At 46.6% G+C, this 22900-nt stretch overlaps 1 protein-coding gene across 4 annotated transcripts in view; it reads left to right on the plus strand.

Moving 5' to 3' along the window:
* Positions 1 to 1741: 1741 nt before the first annotated feature.
* Positions 1742 to 22900, plus strand: part of SPRED2 (sprouty related EVH1 domain containing 2) — a 111120-nt gene continuing 89961 nt past the window's right edge. Inside the window, exons 1-2 of one of the 4 annotated variants that reach the window (XM_056567939.1) lie at positions 15718 to 15890; positions 18036 to 18137. In XM_056567939.1, the coding sequence (XP_056423914.1) occupies positions 18115 to 18137 (23 nt within the window). In that variant the 5' untranslated portion in view covers positions 15718 to 15890; positions 18036 to 18114. Of the gene's footprint in view, positions 2136 to 15715; positions 15891 to 18035; positions 18266 to 22900 lie in introns of those variants that run through there. The other 3 variants (XM_056567938.1, XM_056567937.1, XM_056567936.1) reach the window with 3 other exon arrangements.

The raw sequence follows: 22900 nt of genomic DNA on the forward strand, positions 1-22900 counted from the left end.
CCCCCTGTTCCCCGGCATGTGCCCCTCCTCCTCTCCTCCCTGTTCCCGGCCTGTACCCCCTCCTCTTCTCTCCCCCCTGTTCCCCGGCCTGTACCCCCTCCTCTTCTCTCCCCCCTGTTCCCCGGCCTGTACCCCTCCTCCTCTTCCCCCTGTTCCCCGGCCTGTACCCCCTCCTCCTCTTCTCTCCCCCCTGTTCCCCAGCCTGTACCCCCTCCTACTCCTCTCCCCGGCCTGTACCCCCCCTCTTCTCTCCCCCCTGTTCCCCGGCCTGTACCCCCTCCTCTTCTCTCCCCCCTGTTCCCCGGCATGTACCCCTTCCTCCTCCTCCTCTCCCCTGTTCCCCGGCCTGTACCCCTCCTCCTCTCCCCCCTGTTCCCAGGCCTGTACCCCCTCCTCCTCTCTCCCCCCTGTTCCCCGGCCAGTACCCTCTCCTCCTCTGCCCCTGTTCCCCGGCCTTTACCCCCTCCTCCTCTTCCCCCCCTGTTTCCCGGCATGTACCCCCTCCTCCTCTCCCCCCTGTTCCCCGGCCTGTACCCCCGCCTCTTCTCTCCCCCGGCCTGTACCCCCTCCTCTTCTCTCCCCCCTGTTCCCAGGCTTGTACCCCTCCTCCTCTCCCCCCTGTTCCCCGGCCTGTACCCCTCCTCCTCTCCCCCCTGTTCCCCGGCCTGTACCCCCTCCTCTTCTCTCCCCCCTGTTCCCCGGCCTGTACCCCTCCTCTTCTCTCCCCCCTGTTCCCCGGCCTGTACCCCCTCCTCTTCTCTCCCCCCTGTTCCCAGGCCTGTACCCCCTCCTCTTCTCTCCCCCCTGTTCCCAGGCCTGTACCCCTCCTCCTCTCCCCCCTGTTCCCCGGCCTGTACCCCTCCTCCTCTCCCCCCTGTTCCCCGGCCTGTACCCCTCCTCCTCTCCCCCCTGTTCCCCGGCCTGTACCCCCTCCTCCTCTCCCCCCTGTTCCCCGGCCTGTACCCCCTCCTCCTCTCCCCCCTGTTCCCCGGCCTGTACCCCCTCCTCTTCTCTCCCCCCTGTTCCCCGGCCTGTACCCCCTCCTCCTCTCCCCCCTCCTCTTCTCTCCCCCCTGTTCCCCGGCCTGTACCCCTCCTCCTCTCCCCCCTGTTCCCCGGCCTGTACCCCCTCCTCTTCTCTCCCCCCTGTTCCCCGGCCTGTACCCCCTCCTCTTCTCTCCCCCCTGTTCCCCGGCCTGTACCCCCTCCTCTTCTCTCCCCCCTGTTCCTAGGCCTGTACCCCTCCTCCTCTCCCCCCTGTTCCCCAGCCTGTACCCCTCCTCCTCTCCCCCCTGTTCCCCGGCCTGTACCCCCTCCTCTTCTCTCCCCCCTGTTCCCCGGCCTGTACCCCCTCCTCTTCTCTCCCCCCTGTTCCCCGGCCTGTACCCCCTCCTCTTCTCTCTCCCCTGTTCCCAGGCCCGTACCCCTCCTCCTCTCCCCCCTGTTCCCCGGCCCGTACCCCCTCCTCCTCTCCCCCCTGTTCCCCGGCCCGTACCCCTCCTCTTCTCTCTCCCCTGTTCCCCGGCCTGTACCCCCTCCTCTTCTCTCCCCCCTGTTCCCCGGCCCGTACCCCCTCCTCCTCTCCCCCCTGTTCCCCGGCCCGTACCCCTCCTCCTCTCCCCCCTGTTCCCCGGCCCGTACCCCCTCCTCTTCTCTCCCCCTCCCCCGGCCGCGCGGTGTCTGCTCTCTCCCCTCCTTTCTCCTCCTCCCCGTGTCCTCGCAGCTGCTTGTTGCTGGGGAGGGTGACGTCATCGCTTCCGCCCCACTTCCTCTCCGTCTCTGTCCCCTCCTCGTCCCTGCGGCGGGTGAGAGGCGCACACACATCTACTGTACACACAGCGCCTGCCAGACCCGGAGCCAACATGGAGTAACAGGAGATGGGGCTCGGACGGGGCCACCACCAGCAGCCACACGGGCGGGGCGCAGCAGCCGCCTGCTTATAATAAGCCAGTCCCCGGGAGGTACACGCCGCCGCTGCCGCTGCTCGTCCGCGGGAGGAGGGAGCACAGGACTGCACAAGCCGGGGGATAGCGAGTCATACACCGCCTGGGAAAGATGAGCAGCTCGGAGCCCCCCGAGGCGGGTGCAAGACAACGGTGATCGGGACAAGATGAGCGAGGAAGCCCCCCCTGAGGAGTAAGTGCTGCCCCCTCGTTGTCGGGGTGCTGGATGCATGGGGTGGGCTGGCAGCGGCTCCCCTCCCCTGGCTGCAGTGCATTGCTGCAGATGTGGCTCCTACGTGCTCCTGGTGCATGCAGCATGGCACAGTGTGCATTCCCGGAGCATCGGCCTGCAGAGCTGTTGCCATGCTACAAATGCCAGGGGCTCGGTCTGTACACCGGGGGCATGCAGAATAAGAGTGAGGACCATAGCAGGGGGTGGGCATGGGATGGCAACCTGTGGCAGCAATGGAAGTGCTCGGATCACCCCAGAGCTGCCAGGGCACATGTACCAAGGTGTCGCTCTGCGCAGAATGGATCGCCATTGTGTGCTGCTACAACAAAGTTGGTGGCACATGAGACAGGGCACAGGTGTAGGTGGCACCGGAAGAAGGGACATTTGGTGGCAAGTGGTCAGTCATTGTATGCCAACACCTGTCATAGCCCCAGATGGGTGAGGATCACAACATTATTCATACATAAGATCTGTGTTTGGAAACGTGCTGCTGCAGAACCTCTTGTGAGATTGTGTTAATAAGATGCTGGAGGTGTCTCACCTGTGTAGTGGTGTTGCACCAAGTTATAAGGTGGTTATGTTTTGGCATTGATTTGCCCGCCGAATGTACAGTGTGTTCTAATCTGTATGGATATATACTGTTGTTTTACGTGTGTGTGTGGTGTATTAGATGGACTTGGCAGTGGTCTTCAACCTGCGGACCTCCAGATGTTGCAAAACTACAACTCCCAGCATGCCCGGACAGCCAACGGCTGTCCGGGCATGCTGGGAGTTGTAGTTTTGCAACATCTGGAGGTCCGCAGGTTGAAGACCACATGGTCTGGACATGGGTCTGGCATTGCACATTCCTTTACCTAGTATTGATATGCAGTTCATTGGTCATGTATGAGGAATTTGTGATGCACTACACGTCACATATTATTTCGGAACCTACCAGACATGTCATGTATGATAATTCTGTAACCTACCCAAAATGGCACGTATGATAATTCTGTAACCTACCAGACATGTCATGTATGATAAATCTGTACCTACCCAAAATGGCACTTATAATTCTGTAACCTCCCCAAAATGGCACGTATGATAATTCTGTACCTACCCAAAATGGCACATATAATTCTGTAACCTAACCAAAATGGCACTTATAATTCTGTAACCTACCCAAAATGGCACGTATGATTCTGTAACCTAACCAAAATGGCACGTATGATTCTGTAACCTACCCAAAATGGCACGTATAATTCTGTAACCTACCCAAAATGGCACATATAATTCTGTAACCTACCCAAAATGGCACATATAATTCTGTAACCTACCCAAAATGGCACATATAATTCTGTAACCTACCCAAAATGGCACATATAATTCTGTAACCTAACCAAAATGGCACGTATGATAATTCTGTAACCTACCCAAAATGGCACGTATGATTCTGTAACCTACCCAAAATGGCTCGTATGATTCTGTAACCAAAATGGCACGTATGATTCTGTAACCTACCCAAAATGGCACGTATGATTCTGTAACCTACCCAAAATGGCTTGTATGATTCTGTAACCAAAATGGCACGTATGATTCTGTAACCTAACCAAAATGGCACGTATGATTCTGTAACTTACCCAAAATGGCACGTATGATTCTGTAACTTACCCAAAATGGCACGTATGATTCTGTAACCTAACCAAAATGGCACATATAATTCTGTAACCTACCCAAAATGGCTCGTATGACTCTGCAACCAAAATGGCACGTATGATTCTGTAACCAAAATGGCACGTATAATTCTGTAACCTACCCAAAATGTCACGTATAATTCTGTAACCTACCCAAAATGGCACGTATGATTCTGTAACCAAAATGGCACATATAATTCTGTAACCTACCCAAAATGGCTTGTATGACTCTGTAACCAAAATGGCACATATAATTCTGTAACCTACCCAAAATGGCTCGTATGACTCTGTAACCAAAATGGCACGTATAATTCTGTAACCTACCCAAAATGGCTCGTATGATTCTGTAACCAAAATGGCACGTATAATTCTGTAACCTACCCAAAATGTCACATATAATTCTGTAACCTACCCAAAATGGCTCGTATGACTCTGTAACCAAAATGGCACGTATAATTCTGTAACCTACCCAAAATGGCTCGTATGACTCTGTAACCAAAATGGCACGTATAATTCTGTAACCTACCCAAAATGGCTCGTATGACTCTGTAACCAAAATGGCACGTATAATTCTGTAACCTAACCAAAATGTCATGTATATTTCTGTAACCTACCCAAAAAGGCTCGTATAATTCTGTAACCTACCCAAAATGGCACGTATGATAATTCTGTAACCTACCCACAATGGCACGTATGATAATTCTGTAACCTACCCACAATGGCACGTATGGTAATTCTGTAACCTACCCACAATGGCACGTATGATAATTCTGTAACCTACCCACAATGGCACGTATGATAATTCTGTAACCTACCCACAATGGCACGTATGGTAATTCTGTAACCTACCCAAAATGGCACGTATGGTAATTCTGTAACCTACCCAAAATGACACGTATGGTAATTCTGTAACCTACCCAAAATGGCACGTATGGTAATTCTGTAACCTACCCAAAATGACACGTATGGTAATTCTGTAACCTACCCAAAATGGCACGTATGGTAATTCTGTAACCTACCCAAAATGGCACGTATGGTAATTCTATAACCTACCCAAAATGGCACGTATGATAATTCTGTAACCTACCCAAAATGGCACGTATGATAATTCTGTAACCTACCCAAAATGGCACGTATGGTAATTCTGTAACCTACTTGTCATGTTATGTATGATCAGTCTATCTACCTAACATGTTGGGTAGATTATGGAATGATTATACTTGGCATGTTGGGTAGATTATGGAATGGTCATATGTGCCATGAGTAGTTTATGGAATGATCATGAACCATTCATGGGGTAGATTACGGAATGATCATACATGACATGTCTGACAGATCACGGGATGTTTATACTGTATGTTACTTTACATATATGATCAGTCTGTTTCCTGCCTAAGACGTTATAAGCTGTTGAAGCTCTGATTGTGGATTACTGCGCTATTCTCTGGCCTTATTTTGTTGGTAACTATTTGGCTTTTAGTATAACCAACATGTCTCTAAACTACCATAGCCTGTAATGGTGTCAATGAGGGAGATTTATCAAAACCTGTCCAGAGGAAACGTTTCTGAGTTGCCAATAGCAACCAATCAGATTACTTCCTTCATTTTTTAGAGGCCTTTTCAAAAATGAAAGACGCAATCTGATTGGTTGCTATGGGCAACTCATAAACTTTTTCCTCTGGACAGGTTTTGATAAATCTCCCCCTAGGTGTTCTATATTGGGCATTGCTGGAACATGGGGTCCATGGCTGTAAATGCTAAGTGTATATACTAGATAAGTGTTTCCCAAACCGGTAGCTCTCCAGCTATTGTAAAACAGCAGCTCCCATTGTTAGAGCATGATGGGAGTAGTAGTTTCACAACAGTTTACTGAATACTGGGTAACACTGCAAAAGGCAGCTTGGTTTTTCAAGGTTCTTGGAGAGTTGGGTAATCGTAATGTTGCCTGTAGTAGCTGTCACCCAACTTTCTTACAATCACATTGTGCTTCATAGAAGCGGATGTGTAATTTTTTTTAATTTTATTTGTGGGAAATTCTAAAGCCTTGCTATGTATCAGGAGTGGTAACTGCGACATTCACCTCAGGAAGTGAACTCAGACTAAACACCGAGCAGCCACCGCCATTCATAAAAAGATGTCAGATTAGAGCGGAGCTGCTGCCGGGTATCCTGCACCCACACGGGCCTGTTCATTGTTTACGTTCATTGTCATTGTGCACCTGGCCCAGGTCCTTGTGTTCTGAGTTACCTGTAGGCCTTCCATTCACTGCAGGCATCCGGTTACCGTGTAATTATGAACCATTCATCGGGCTCTATGCATGGAGAACCCCCGAGGGGATATGGTGGCAGGCTTGTCACTCATGTAATGTTTGTCCTTCCTGTCGATTGTCATCGTATGGCCTCCTTATGGATGTTGTAATGGAGATAGCTATCAATGCAATGGGCTTAGTCTGTGGAGCACTCTGGTGAGGGGTCATCCTGGGTGGGTCTGATGTCTGTGTTGGCCGTCATGTTTATTGGGGTTTTTATCTGAATTGGATTCAAGATCTGTTTAAGGTGGGGGGGTTGGCAGTGGCAACCAATTATCTAAGTTTGTGATTAACAATTTATTTAAGAAAAAAAATTGGTTGCTATGGGCAACTGTTTATTACATCCTATTCTGAAATACAGTAGTTGCTATGGCCAATTTGTTCCTTAAAGGGGTACTCCCGTGGAAAACAAGATTTTTTTTAAATCAACATGCCCCAGAAATGTAAACAGATTTGTAAATTACTTCTATTAAAAAAAATCTTAATCCTTCCAGTACTTATTAGCTGCTGAATACTACAGAGGAAATGGTTTTCTTTTTGGAACACAGAGCTCTCTGCTGAATCACGACCACAGTGCTCTCTGCTGACATCTCTGTCCATTTTAAGAACTGTCCAGAGTAGGAGAAAATCCCCATGGCAAAACATATGCTGCTCTGGACAGTTCCTAAAATGGACAGAGATGTCAGCAGAGAGCACTGTGGTCGTGATTCAGCAGAGAGCTCTGTGTTCCAAAAAGAAAATAATTCCCTCTGTAGTATACAGACCCTAAAAAGTATTGGAAAGATTAAGATTTTTTAATTGAAGTAATTTACAAATCTGTAACTTTCTGGCACCAGTTGATTTAAAAAAGTTTTCCACGAGAGTACCCCTTTAAGATTTATTCTGGTTGCTATGGCCAATTTGTTTCTTATTTTCTGGGCAATGGTGGCTTCTATGGGCATCAGTTTGTGAATTAGACATAAGGCCCACAGCAGGTTTAGTCCATGCTGACATTGGCCCTCATTTACTATTCTAAACCCGACCTCTTGTCGGGTTTTTTTGTCGCATCTTTGTCTGCGCCATGTCTCAGACATCGTGCGCCAGTCTGCGACACCATGCGACATTTTTTCCCGACGGACCCGATGTGGATTCTCCCAAACCCGAAAAAGGGGCGTAACCCGACATTTCTGAGCTTTCCCACGTATTTATAAATGTTTCCAACCCGAATTTGTTGAATTGTTGTGGATTTTTTCCCGACAGCTCAGAGGAGTTGGAAACCAAAACCCACATGCGACAAACAGGATGCGACATAATAATAAATACCAGGGGGAAAAAGCAGTCGGGTAAGAAAGCAAGATAGACTTACAACCCGATTTTCTTAGTAAATGAGGGCCATTATGTTCAGAGTATGTGCAAGGAAAGCACCTGGGTTATATGCCAAAAGTATCCACAGGGCCCTATTGACCCGACTAGTGTTTTCCAACCAGTGTGCCTCCAGCTGTTGCAAAACTACAACTCCCACCATGCCTGGGCATGCTGGAAGTTTCAGTTTTGCAACAGCTGGAGGCACGCTGCTTGGAAAACTCTGGGTCACCTGACATATGCCAAAAGGACACAGGTTTGGGCCATGTTCGGCAGGTACGTTGTTGGTATACTGTTTGGTTTGTGTAGGGATCGATCGATATCTGGTTTGTTAGGGCCGATACCGATAATCTGTGGCCTTTCAGGCCGATAACTTAAACCGATATTCCGGTATAAGTTGTCGGCTATTTCTCCACCCCCCAAGAAGCCGCTGCAGATCATTGATTTAAAGCGGCCGCTTTAAATCAATGTACTGCAGCAGCTTTGGCTTAATCAGAGACCACCGCCGCCACCCGCTTCTCTCCCCCTGCCTGTCCGGGGGTCCTCCCAACCACCGCTGCTGTCCCCCAGCCATCCCCCCCTACCCCCGCACCGCACACTGCCGCCCCTCAGCCATCCCCCCCCTACCCCTGCACCGCACACTGCCGCCCCTCAGCCACCCCCCCCTACCCCTGCACAGCACACTGCCCCCACCGCCGCCCCATTGCCTCCCCTATCCCCGGTTTTATAATTACCTGTTCCCGGGGTCCGAGGTCTGCCTTACTTTTGGCTCCCGTCCTGAGCTGTCATTGTGCGCACTGATGGTGACGTCACGTTGAGGACGTCACTGCGCTGCACAGCGTAACGCAGGACGCAGCAGGAGCCAGAAGTATCGCGGGCCCCAGACCCCGGGAACAGGTAATTATAAAACCTGGGAAAGGGGAGGCAATGGTGGCGGCATGCGGTGGGGGGGGGGGGGGGGGGGGACATTATCGGATTATTGGCAAGGTAATTGCCGATACCGATAATGTCAAAAATCGTGAATATCGGCCAAACCGATAATCGGTCGATCCCTAGATTGTATACTGTTGCTTACTACTTCTATTATGGTACACTATGGGCATCTTACCCGTGCCTATACAGTTACGTCGGGGCCTCTGATGGGAGGAGTGAATGTGAACAGAGATTGTATATTTGTACATGGTTCTGGTCAAATTGTATAGAACCTACAGGGAATGTGGTGCTCACTGCGACGTTTGCTTAATGCGCTCAGTGTGTTGAGACCCCGACTGATCAGTAAAATAAATGGGATGAGAAGCGCATTGTCACACGCACTCATTGTCTGTGTATATTAAAAGGTGCCTGTCATGACCATCCGGCGGCAGGATATGTGTAAACCGGCCGGGCGTTCTCCTAGCCCAAAACTTGGCCCGACATGACACGATTGGAAGTAAAATGCCAGAATCTCCATGCAGAAGTCTCCGGCATTTAAAAAAAAAAATTTTCCACTGTAGTACCCCTTTATTATTATTATTATTATATATTAGGGATGTAAGAAAAAATCGATTCTCGCGATAATCGCGATTTTTTTCATTTGCCGATACAGAATCGATTCAAAATATTTTTGAATCGATTCTTTTAGGGATGTGGAATTTTTATCTGCGGACGCCCGGAACAGCATGTCATGTCTTGGGCATCAGGAGATAAAAGTTGTGGAGCCGGGCAGGCCGGATCTGACACGGCTATGGAGCGGGCTCCGACTCGTGCCCACTCCGTACTATGCGACCCCCGGCTGATTTCAGTAGCCGGGGGCCGCCGCTAATAGCCAGCATGCGGCAATCGCCGCGGCTGGCTATTAAAGGAGTATCCGGTGCGCACTTTTCTCATGTTATCCTATCCAGGCTGCAAAATAAAACGCACTTTATCTTACCTGCCAACGAGCCCCCGGAGCTCCGGTACAGGTGTTCGGTCCCCGGGCTGTATTCTTCTTACTTCCTGTTAGTCCGGCACGTCACATGGAGCTTCAGCCTATCACCAGCCGCAGCAATGTCCCGCCTCCGCTGGTGATAGGCTGAAGCTCCATGTGACGTGCCGGACTAACAGGAAGTAAGAAGAATACAGCCCGGGGACCGAACACCTGTACCGGAGTGTACCGGAGCTCCGGGGGCTCGTTGGCAGGTAAGAGAAAGTGCGTTTTATTTTATTTTGCAGCCCGGACGGGATAACATGAGAAAAGTGAGCACCGGAGTACTAGATCGCCGCTGTCAAAGCTGACAGTGGCGTCTATTGGGATCTATGAATGCTCCCAGGTGGGCGATATATCGGGATATATCGCGATGTATCGTCACCTAGACGGTATCGCGATATATCGGGATATATCGAATCGCCACACTGGTATCGCGATTCGAATCGAATCGCCAAATTCTTGGCGATTCACACCCCTATTATATATATATATATATATATATATATATATATATATATATATATATATATATATATTTTTTTTTTTTTTTAAGGAGTCTAAATGCATTTCACAAAGTTTTACCACCACATTACTGAGTTTTTTCTTAAGTATGTGAACTTCCTTTTTCTTTCTTTTTTGAGATGAAGCGCTTATATGTAATGACTTGATTTAATAAAACAGAAAAAAAAAACTTATGCCACATAATTGCTACGAACTGTAAATTCTACTTGTACCTGAGTGATCTGCTTACGATGGTATACGTTTTATCTAAGGGATAGTAGAAGTGCAGACTACGCTTGTGTGCATTTTGAGGATGAGAAACAAAAAAAAAAAAAGCATAGTTAGGCTAAGTTTCCACTTGTTGTTTTTTTTTTTCTGCAGTTTTTGGATATCTCCCACTGCAGTTTTTGAGCCAAAGCCAGAAGCGTATTCAAAAGGAATAGGACATATAAGGGAAGGACTTACACTTCTCCTCCCTTATGGATCCACTTCTGACTTTGGCTCAAAAACTGCAGTGGCAGATATCCAAAAACTGCCAGAAAAAAAAGTGGAAACTTAGCCTTAGGGTACGTTCACACGAGTTTGCGGGTTTTCAGCTGCGTATTTGAAAGAGGGAGGGCTCTTCTCTGGTGTCCGCAGCAGATTTTCCACGGTGGAATTTACGCTGCGGAAAATCCGCCACAGTCCCAACTGACTTCAATGGAGCTTGCAGCGGATTTTCCGCTGTGTAAATTCCGCTGCGAAGAGCCCGCCCCCTTTTAAATACGCAGCGGAAAACCCGCAAAAAAATCCACACGTTTGAACGTACCCTTAAGCTGTAATTCCCCAAAAATGCCAAATTCGCCACACTTTTTTTTTTCTCTATGAAAATAATGCAGTAGCCAGATGTTAGCTAGGAATCAATAGGGAAATATAAAACTCCAGACCCACTTGGTATTTTTTATTTGGCACTTTGTGGTTCAGGGACAGTTTTTAAAAAAAATTGCTGCATTCTAGGACCACGGTGTGTTTGTTTGTTTGTTTATTTATTTATTTATTTATTTATTTTAAAGGGAATCTTGATTACCCACTTATTTTTTTATTTTATTTTTTATTTAGTTTTTTTTCAGTTCACAAAAATAGGTTGGAGCTCCGTCAGCAGTTCTGTCAAGTTTAGTGGAGATAAAACCGATGCAAAGTTTTTTTTTTTTCTCAGCTAAAATCCTGTAAAATTACCGGTCACCACCAGACCCCATGCAAATGAATGGGCGCCGTCGGGACCCCGCAGTAACCGTTTGCATCCGACCCTTTTCAGGGTCCGATCGGCTTAAAAAAATAAATAAAATTGGACCCTTAACGGGTCATTTGCAAACGGCCGTGTGAACCTAGCCTAAGCAGACCAAATGTAGTCTGTGTTTGATGTAGTGAAGCCTATTTTATGCCACGGGCAAGCTGCAGTATGTGTATAGATAACTTCTTGATGGTAGTACAATATGTATCCATGGTAGAGACCAAATATTTCATGTGAAAGAGACTGACTACTAAAAGGGAAGCGGTTCCCGTCTCATATGGCAGTAGCTGTAGCTTAAGTATGCCTCCATTGACCGCTATAGGTGCAGTATTATAGATACAGCCGGAATGAGTCTGTCCTAGGGTGCCCGTATACCCACGATTAAACCATGTGACGCACTACCACTAGGTATATGGGCAACCTAAAGAAGTCCTCTCCTGTCACATTTGTGAAAACGTGCAACGGAAATGTCCAGGTCGATTTTCGTACAGACACATTTTTGGAAAATCTGCTACTTGGTGCATTTTTCCATTATAGTCACAACCTTCTGCAGGAGTGTTTCCCAACCAGTGCGTCTCCAGCTGTTGCAAAACTAAAACTCCCAGCATGCCCGAACAGCCGTTGGCTGTCCAGACATGCTTGGAGTTGTAGTTTTGCCACAGCTGTAGGGTCATGGTTTAGGAAACACTGTTTCCCAGAGTTTGTATGCCTCCTTTTCTGGACAGTCTTCCTGAGTATACAGCACTTTAACCAGAAGTTTGCATTGCAGCATAGGTTTTCTGTGCAGCATCATAAAAAAGCTGGGTGACAACACATGCCAGAGGTATAATGGTACACTGTAATGGTTGTCTCCCAGCTTTTCCAGAAATGGATATTACCACTAGAAAAAAAGAGGACACAACTCAAGGACTGTAAGTAATAGAACGATTGTAGGATGTGCCGAGATGCACTGGCATTAGGATGTGTGGGTATGCTCTGTGTTGTATACAGTGGCAGCGCACAGCTACGTTATTGTCTGGGAGACCCTGAATGAACATCTGGCAATAAAAAGTGGTTGTACAAACATCCCCCTCCACTTCCAGCTCTTTATATGGAAATGAAGTATGCTAAACTAAACTGCAGCCTCGTCCTTGGGGTAAAGTCATTCCGTCACAGGCACAGCGACGTAGCCATGGCCACCCCAACACCCCTATATACTTCCTCAGGGCTACGTCACAGGGGCCTGGAAACTAGCGCTCTTTAACTTTTTGGGTTGTGTTTTTTTTGTTGCCAGATGCCAGTATGGTGTATTATCAGAACACCCTAATACTATGATTATGAACACATCCCACGCTTAGGTGATGGCTTATATGGTCTTTGGCTGCTCAGTGGGGTCTTTCATGCTGTTGGGCTTGTGGACTTTATGGTGGTTTATGTCTGAACCCCCTTCTGAGTGACCATGGTCAGCATGGAACAAATACAGGCAGCTGGGGTACTATGATTTACTGTGAAATGCTACTTTGTTGTTGCTACCGGGGGCACTGTTATACACAGGCACTGTGGTGTATGTGCCCCCAGTTATATACAGGCACTATGTTGTATGTGCCCCCCAGTTATATACAGGCACTATGTGGTATGTGCCCCCCCCAGTTATATACAGGCACTATGTTGTATGTTCCCCCCCCCCCCCCCCCAGTTATATACAGGCACTATGTTGTATGTGCCCCCCAGTTATATACAGGCACTATGTTGTATGTGCCCTCCAGTTATATACAGGCACTATGTTGTATGTGCCCTCCAGTTATATACAGGCACTATGTTGTATGTGCCCTCCAGTTATATACAGGCACTATGTTGTATGTGCCCTCCAGTTATATACAGGCACTATGTTGTATGTGCCCTCCAGTTATATACAGGCACTATGTTGTATGTGCCCCCCAGTTATATACAGGCACTATGTTGTATGTGCCCCCCAGTTATATACAGGCACTATGTTGTATGGGCCCCCAGTTACATACAGGCACTATGTTGAATGGGCCCCCAGTTATATACAGGCACTATGTTGTATGGGCCCCCAGTTATATACAGGCACTATGTTGTATGGGCCCCCAGTTATATACAGGCACTATGTTGTATGGGCCCCCAGTTACATACAGGCAGTGTGATGTATGGGCCCCCAGTTGTAATTTTTGCAATACAGTTTTTTTTTAAATCAGGTTTTTGATTAAAAAAAAAACGGATTCCTCAAAACCTGACTAAACTGTATCAAAACGTGTGTACAAAGTTTTATCTGTATACGGTTTGAAAAAATGATGCCCGGTTGCATCCGTTTTTTTAAGAAAAAAAATCGTATACGTCTTGAACTTTTCACTCCCTTATGAATAAAGTTTCACTTTTTTGATTGAAATTCCAAGAAAGAAAAACTGCAAAGTCAAAAACCGTATGGTGAAAACTGGATGGAACCGTACGCACATACAGTTCTGTACGGTTCCCATTAACTCCCATGTTAAAAGAAAAAAGTATACGATTTTTCACCTGGACCAAAAACCGTGGTAGGCCACGGTTTTCTGTCCAGAAAAAAAGTTTAAAACCGTGTGGTTTGAAAAATGGATACAACTGTATACAATATGGTGCATACGGTTTTGAATGGAAAGTCTATGGCCAAGGGTTGCTGTACGGTTGCTTACGTTTAAAAAAAAAAAAATCCCAAAACTGTATAGAAAAATCGTGGTGTGAACCCACCCTTACATACGGGTGCCATTGACAAAATCCTGCACAATATGTTTTTCTGCGACTATACATTTCAGTGCTGATAATAAATGGTATATACCGTATGTGTTTGGCCACTGATAGTCTATGGGCACATTTTGATCAGTTGCAGCAGGTACTAGTGTGGAGCCAGTATATACATGTAATCCTATATAGGAGTGACTCTCCAGCTGTTGCAGAACAATGACTCCCATCATTCCCTGGGCATGATGCAGCTGCTACGTACTAGACACTTCAGTGTTTCCCAGCCAGGGTGCCCCCAGCTGTTAAACTCCCAGCATGCCCAAGCATCAAAAGGCTGTCTGTGCATGCTGGGAGTTGTAGTTCTGCAACACCTGGGGAGCCACAAGTTGGGGAACACTGCGTCGTGCCGGCACCCTGGTTGGGGAAACACGGAGATACTCTGTAAGGGTACGTTCACACGAGCAGACCCACAGCGTATTGTATGCTACAGATCCGCCGCAGAAGGACCGCTGCATGGTGGCTTTACATGTGCCTGCTTGGAGGGGCACTATGCCGCTACGAGCAGACACACTGCGATGTGAGAGTTGCGCATGTGCGCTGTTACTCGCACATCAGTGTGTCTGCTCGTATCGGTGTATTGCCGCTCCAAGCAGGCACATGTAAAGGCAGCGGATCTGCAGCATAAAATACACTGTGAGTCCGCTCGTGTGAATGCACCCTAAGCCACTGTTCCCCCAACCTGTGGCTTTGCGGCTTTTGCAGAACTACAACTCCCAGCATGTGCAGACAGCCTGTGTAGCACTCATTCCCTAACCTGTAACTCTCCAGTTGTTGCATGATGGGGGTTGAAGTCAGGGCATGGGGGCTGAAGTTTTGCAATGACATCTTACTATACATTCTCCAAGTCCATGTTCACACGGCGGAATGTTTTCTGAATGGTTGTCTGGTAAATTTCCTCCGGATATTCCACAAACGGCGCTAGAGCCGCTCAGAAATACGTCCGTCGCCTCCGTCAATGCATTTCCGAGGGGATTCCGCAGAAAGAATGGAGATATTTCCACCTCCGAATCCCATTGGATTTCTGGCTTGATCATGAGGCATTAGGCATTGTTCCGCAACCGCTGGAGAGCTACAAGTTGGGAAAATGCCAGGGCATGCTGGGAGTTGTAGTTGTGCAGTTCCTCTGCAGGATGTAAGGATATTTTACTGTCTGTGTCCCTCTAGCTGTTGCATAAACTACAACTCCTATCATGCCCTGACAGCCTGTTATTCTGCTATCTGTGGCTCTCAACCTATTGCAGAACCACAACCCCCAGCATGCCCTGACAGCCTGTATAGCAGTTTTCTCCCATCTGTGGCTTTCTATACCAGTGTTTCCCAACCAGGGTCCCTCCAAATGTGGCAGAACTGTCCGGGAATGCTGGGAGTTGAAGTTTTACAACAGCTGGAGGCACATTGGTTGGGAAACACGGGTCTTTACATGCCAGCTGTGACACACGTGTGTTTGTAAGCAGTGCCCGTGCCCCCTGACTTCTCCGCCGCCATGTTTTCCTCTATTGACCCGTGCTGATTTGCATGCTGCACTTCCCATTCATAAAATAAAAACACCAGTAGACAGCGAGGCCTGGGCCGCCTCCTCCCCCACCTCCGCCGCCTTTGTCGCGGTGCTCTGTCCCCAGTGCAGGGTATGCGGCCGGGCGGGGTCGGATGTGGTGTCCTCGGGGGGGAGGAGGCTGTCAGATGGGGGATCGTGTCACGTGTTTCTCCGGCCGCGAGGCCCTGGATTTGTGAATAGAGCGGAGTCTCCCGGTCACGTGACCGCGGCCATTCATAAAGTCCTGCGGCCTCTTCTCAGGGCTCCCCTCACACGGGGCCGCGCTCTCCGGCCGCTGCAAAAACGACACCTCCCGCCGAGCCCCGACAGTGCTGAACACGTTATAGTTTAGCAGCAACAGCTTGGCGAACGGTACCGCCGCACGGAATCGGCTTAGTCATGTGACCTGGCGGTTATAAGTAAATCGAAAGCTGACCTTTGGTTGCTATGGGCAACCACACTTTTTCTTGGCAACAGCCAAGTGTGTTTTTAGTATACTGTTTCCCAACCAGGGTATCTCCAGCTGTTGCAAAACTACTAGTCCAAGCATGCCCAGATTGCCGTTGTTGCCAATGGTTATATAGTGTAGAACAGTAGTCTCCAACCTGCGGACCCCCAGATGTTGCAAAACTACAACTCCCAGCATGCCCGGACAGCCAAAGGCTGTCCGGGCATACTGGGAGTTGTAGTTTTGCAACATCTGGAGGTCTGCAGGTTGCAGACCACTGGTGTAGAATCTGCTGTCATTTTTTTTTCTTTAAAGGTAGGGTCACACATAATGGATCCACAACTTTTTTTACGCTGCGGAACCGCCCGTGACCTGACCCTATAGTGTGCCTCCAGCTGTTCCCGACCCTTGTGTGCTGCTTGCAGTGACAATCCGTTATGAGTAGCCACACAGGGACGAGTGAGTTGCAGTGTGTATGCACAGTGTACTCGCGGCCACTCCGAGATGTTTGTGAGTACACTGTGAGGGCGTGCGGCTACTACAAAGTAGTGGAGGATTGCCGCTGCACGCAGCACACGAGGATTGGGAACAGCTGGAGGCACACTTTAGGGTCGGGTCACCAGCGGATCCACAGCACAACATATGCTGTGGATCCGTTACATGTGACCCTACCCTAAGGGTATGTTCATACACCAGAATGTTTGTGCATAATTCTGCTGGAATATTCCGCTCAGACATTCCGCTGCAGCAGAGTCCCATTGATTTCAATAGGATTTTGCTGCACTGTGCACATGGCGGAATTTCTGCGGCAGAAACCTTTTGTTCCGGCATCTACAAAAAGATGGCGCATTTCCGAACGGTCCGCCGACGGATTATTCAAATGTGGAGAATGTCCGCTCATGTTTTCCGGGAGGACATTCCGCACATTTTACGCCGTGTGAACATCCCCTTATAAGGATTTCTCTTGAATAATGTGAAATGCTGCAAAACAGTAACAACTGTTTTGTTTTTGTTTGTTTTTTTATAAGGAGGTATAAAGCTGAAACCTATGAAGGTCTATACCAGTGGTCTTAAAACTGTGGACCTCCAGATGTTGCAAAACTAGAACTCCCAGTATGCCCGGACTGCTGTTGGCTGTCTGGGCATGCTGGGAGATGTAGTTTTGCAAAATCTAGAGGGCCATTTTGGAGACCACTGGTCTATGGGCTAAAGAAGCCACACCTAGACCATGCGTGCTGCTGACACAAAAACTCACCCAAAGCGATAAAAAAAAGCGTTAAATCTTTTTTTTTTTTTCACTTTTACATTCAAGCGATCATCTTGATTTGTCCGTATTTTCAGCCTCAAAAGAAATCTTTTTCAATTAAAAAAATGGCAGAAATTTTGCTTTTTTTTTCAAAAAAATTTTTTCTTCTGCCATTTAATCCATTTTCTTTAGCCGTTATTTGCATTTTTGAGAGTTTTTGTTCAGAGTTGTTATATTTATTTTTTTTTTTTCCCTACAGCAAATGCTATTATATAGTTTTTAAAGCAGTACATTTTTAGGACAAAAACTTCCCAAAAAACAGACTATTGGAGGGCCATGCAATAAATTTTACAGCTGTAAAATGACAACTGTAAAATTTTACTTAGTTGGAATAACCGTCTTTTTAATTAAACTTGTTTAAAAAAAAAAAAAAAGCCCTTTCATTGAGCTGTAACCCAGCTGTTTTTGGGCCATTTAACAGCTGGAAAAAAATAATCAAAATACTGACCCTGATTTCCTAAGAGTGTAGTTTTCTTCGTGGATTTAATTCCGTACATGTATTTTTCCATGGTATTTACGAAGGTTTCCCTACGTTTTGCACTTTTCCCTACTTTTTTTTATTTTAATTAATTTATTTTTTACCACTGTCCTGATCTGTGGGGTTTTCCAGAGCTCAAATCCACCACATTTTTTATGGAAACCTTAGGAAATATGTTGGGGTTTTCTGAAAATGTTGGGGACACGCTCACTTTTTCGTTGGCCACACCACCTTCCTTTTTTTTTTGTTTACTCTCCAAAACCCCCTCCCCAAATTCTGTTGCAGGCACAATGCGCAAAATTCTGGTGCACAACCGACATAACCGGTCGGGTTTACAATAATAAACAAAAACAGGAGCGCTCCCATGTGCAGGACCAGTGAATACCAGTGAGTAATACCCTCACCCTATGTTATGCAATGTCCGAGGCACAACGCTCATGGCACAGGAAGAATGTATATAATTGTAGACCGGCTGCTGGATTGACGTGCAGGGGATGCATCAATGGACACAATAGGTAATGGAAGTAATTCCGCGCTGCCAGTCGTAAGTGAGTGAAGTAAGAGCCAGGGGTATAACTTGAACTCCTAAGTTTATTAACACACACCATGCATTTCAAGGCCGGGATGGCCTTTTCATCTGGTGTCAGGTTTACCATAGTAAGTCAGGGTCATTGTGTGTGAACATAGCCAAAGGCTGAAGACTCAACCAGTTAGGGAGCATGCACACAAAGTTTTTGCTATCCAGTTCCCGTATCAGGTTTTTTGTAAAAAAACAAAACAAAAAACCGGATAGGCAAAAACCGGACTCAACCGTATTAAACCGTGTGCACATAGATCAACCTGTATTCGGTTTGAATCGTGATGTACGGTTTAATCCAGTTGTGTCTGTTTTCACCCTAAAAAAACGTATACGTCTGTCAATGTTCGCCTTGTTTTTAAATAAAGTTTTTCCAGAAAGAACATTCTAGAAGGTGGGTGGTGTTTTTGGCTTGCATGTGCAATAATAAAAACGGAGGGATTAAAACGGATGCAACCGTACACTCATACGGTTTAGTCCGGTTCTCATTGACTTCCATGTTAATAAAAACGTATCCGGTTAGGATACGTCTGGTCAACTGGACCTAAAAACGCTGTATACTCCGGTTGCGAACGCGGCTGAAAAACCGGGCCCAACTGTAAAAGTCGCCAAACGGACATAACCGTATGATGCGTTTGCAATACGGTTTGCAATGTTAAGTCAATACATCCGGATTTCTATACGTTTTTAGTACGGTTTTTGAAGGAAAACCGTATACGGGAGCTGGATAGAAAAAACGTGGTGTGCATGCACCCTTGCTTCTCTCAGTTCGCTCTAGCAATCAATAGGGTGTCAGCATGAGACCCTGGCTGATCAAAACTTATGACAGGTCTCTGACATGTCAAAGCTTCTGTGAAATTATAGTTACTCTGGTTTGCAACCCTTTTGTGCTGTACATTGCTTGTATACATCAAGATACTTTACTGGACCATGCAGTCTACTAGTGACAACATACAGTTTCCCAAGCATACATTGTTAGTGCATGTTCACAGTGACAACACCCAAAATGTGCTGCTTTTTCAGTGTGGTAATTGTGTGTGTATATAGAGATACAGATAAAACATGAAATGCTATATTGCTACAATGAAAAATTGAGGTTCTTCGCTCACCATTTGGCCAAATAGTTTGAACCATCCCACCACTATAAGGTGACCTCATTGGGACAGACCCTACACTATGAATGTGCCTCTGTGCTGTCAGTTACCAGGCTTGTACGGTCTGAGACATCCAGCACCTTACAAGATGGGTGGGGTGCAGGAGCCAACATGGAGGTAGCCACTCCCCCATATGTATAACACAAAAAAGGATAAGTTGACCAGCACATACTGATACCAAACTATTGCATGGCCCCGGCATTGTTTGGTATCAGTATGTACTGGCCAACTTATCCTTTTTTGTGTTACACATATGGGGGCGTGGCTACCTCCATGCTCCATGTTGGTTCCTGCACCCCACCCATCTTATAAGGTGCTGGATGTCTCAGACCTTACAAGCCTGGTAACTGATTGCAACTGAGGCAGAGTAGGGTCCATCCCAATGAGGTCACCTTATCGTGGTGGGATGGTCCAAAGTATTTGGTCAAATGGTGAGAGAAGTGCCTCAATTTTTTATTGTGGCAACTAGGGCTGGGCGGTATACCAGTTCATATCGGATACAGTTTTTTTTCCCCCCACAGTATGGATTTTTACCCCTCCCCCACCCTCCGAATTAATTATAGAGCCTAGCCAGCGGATCCCTCGCCTTTCCCGGACCATGAGAAGGGGGTCCGTAGCAAGTAATAAGCGTGTGCCCGGCTTCCAGTCATGCCCGTACACTCTGGAAACTATATCGATGGTTCTGGAGTATTGACAGTCCTCCAGAACCATATAGGCAGTTTCCAGAGTGTACAGGCATGACAGGAAGCCGGGCACACGCTTGTTACTCGGTGCGTGATGAGCGGAGAATCCTGTAACCGGCGCCCCTCTCCGTGTAACGCGCTCCCACCCCGTGTAACGCGCTCCTTCCCCGGCGATATACTAGAATTCTCCCTCCATGAAAAGCAGCTGCCGGCCGACATCAGCCGGCGAGACCCGTGAGGAGGTGGGGTGAGTGTGGGAGAGAGTCGGGGATGACATGTGTAGCTAACACGGGGGGGGGGGGGGGGTTGGGGGGTGTAGGAGAGCGGTAATACCGTGATACCGCCATAATTCATAAAAATACCATGATATTAATTTTAGGTCATACCGCCCAGCACTAGTAGCAACATAGCATTTCATGTTTTATCTGTATCTTTGTGCTAGCAGTGTGTTGCTCTATTCTCCTGCTTGTGTATATTTAGCCTAGCAGCGTGCACCTGTATGCCGGGTCCATGCAATAGCTTGGTATCAGTATGTGCTAAATTTTATTATTATTATAAAAATAAAAAAATACTAATTCTTGAAGAGCCGTTTTGGGAAGTTTTTACTTCACAGCCAGGGTGAGGTTTCCAAAAGAAAAGGCATGGTTTTGTTTGTGTGAACATGCCCTTGCTATGTGGGAAAGTGTGATCTGCACTTTTGAGTATACATTGTAATACCTTTTTGCTAGTATCCTGAGGTTTACCGATGGTATACAGCCTGAACGTGTTAAAATCCAACTACTAGATCTGTCCTGATATGTGTATGGGGATGTCCTAGCTTAGCTCTCCCAGCGATCGTAGGTGTCAGGGCAGATTTGGTAGTTGAATTTCAAAATGGTTCTCAAAGGAGGGAAGGTGGGACATCCCCATACACATGAAATCATCGGCTGAGCCTACCAAAATTTGTGTTTAGCCACCTTTAGGCTTTATTAAAGGAGTACTCTAGTGCAGAGTATTCCTGCTCCGTCCTGCCCGGGCTGCAAAATAAATGAAAAATGAATCATCACTCACCTCCCTGGGTTCCCGCGGAGCGCCACTACAGCTGATCGGTCCTCCGGTCCATCCTCTTCATACTTCCGGGTGTAACGAAGCGCCATGTGACGCTTCGTTACACCCGGAAGTATGAAGGAGATGCATCGGAGGACCGATCAGCTGTAGTGGCGCTCCGCGGGAACCCAGGGAGGTGAGTGATGGTTAATTTTCATTTATTTTGCAGGACGGAGCAGGAATACTCTGCACTAGAGTACTCCTTTAAAGCCCCTTTCACACCACAGGTATCATCCTGCTTTTTTTTCTGCCGTTATTTTACAATAAGGGATGAAAAAAAAAAAAACTGATGCAATAACTGGTAATAATGGATGATAACTGACGACCATCATCCGTTATTTTTAATGTTTTTTTTCTTAAAAAAACCTGATGTTGTTCATCTGTTATCGTCCGTTATTACCAGTTAAATTGTTTTGTGTTTTGTTTTTTGTTTTTTTTTAAATCGGGTTTTTAACCCTTTTTTTTTTTGTAAAGCTGTACTGTACTTTTGCATGCTCAGTACAAAAAATGATGTTAAAAAACCTGACAAAAACTGATGATAACTGATGTCTATATAAAAAAAATGTAATATACATTTTTGGGATCCCTGTGGAAATGTCTAAACTATTCAATTAGCACATTTCTGATCTCGCCTGGCCAACAGTGCAAATGCAAAAAAAAAATTATATAAGCCACATTTTTGGTCATATCACATCCCAGGAAAAAAAAAAGAAAGCATAATAGATAGTTATCAAAAAGTCAGGAGTTATCAAAAGGTCAGGACTATGCAAATAAAGTGGTCAAACTACAGCTCACAGCACAAAAAATTTATAATTGCGTCATTTTAAAGAATAAAAATAAATAAAATTCTTTGTCAAGCGGTTTGAAAAATGATGTCCGGTTGCATACGTTTTTTAAGGAAAAAAAAGTAAGTTTTTAACTTTTCACTCCATTATGAATAAAGTTTCACTTGTTTGGTTGAAATTCCAAGAAAAAAAAACTGCAAAGTTAAAAACCGTATGGTGAAAACCGTATGGAACCATACGCACATACGGTTCTCTATTGGTCCCATTGACTCCCATGTTAAAAAAAAAAATAAAAATAAAAAGATACGTGGTAGGCTACGGTTTTGTGTACGGGAAAAAAACTGACAAAACAGTACTGGATGCAAAATGGACACAACCTGATGCATCTTTTGGCATACAGTTTTCAATGGAGAGTCAATGCATGCGGTTTTCAATACGGTTCCATGCGGTTTTTGAATTGAAAACGTATACGGGAACTGTATTGCAAAAAATGTGGTGTGAACCCAGCCTTAGCTTGCCTCACATTATTGCTAGGCTTCCCCCCCTATTTATAGTGAATGCTCATAGCAGCCCACTGTCCTCACAGCTATTTATACTTACAGGCTAGATCTCCCATAATTACAGGTTGGATCCATACAGAAGCCAGGCTTTCAGATGTGTTTGCACAGTTTATTTTCCCCCGGGCCTCTCTTCACAGATTTCCACACCTACGATCACCTTCTGACAAGTTCCTTCAAGTTGTAGCACATAGGAAAAACAATCTCCTGTAGTTCTGTAGCTCTCTGTAAAATGACAGTGGAAGCGTGTAATTGTACAATGACTGTCACGGGAAGACCTGATGCTGCGGTATGATACTGGCTGTGTA

Source organism: Hyla sarda, chromosome 3, assembly GCF_029499605.1.
Source record: "Hyla sarda isolate aHylSar1 chromosome 3, aHylSar1.hap1, whole genome shotgun sequence".
Classification (NCBI taxonomy): Eukaryota; Metazoa; Chordata; class Amphibia; order Anura; family Hylidae; genus Hyla; species Hyla sarda.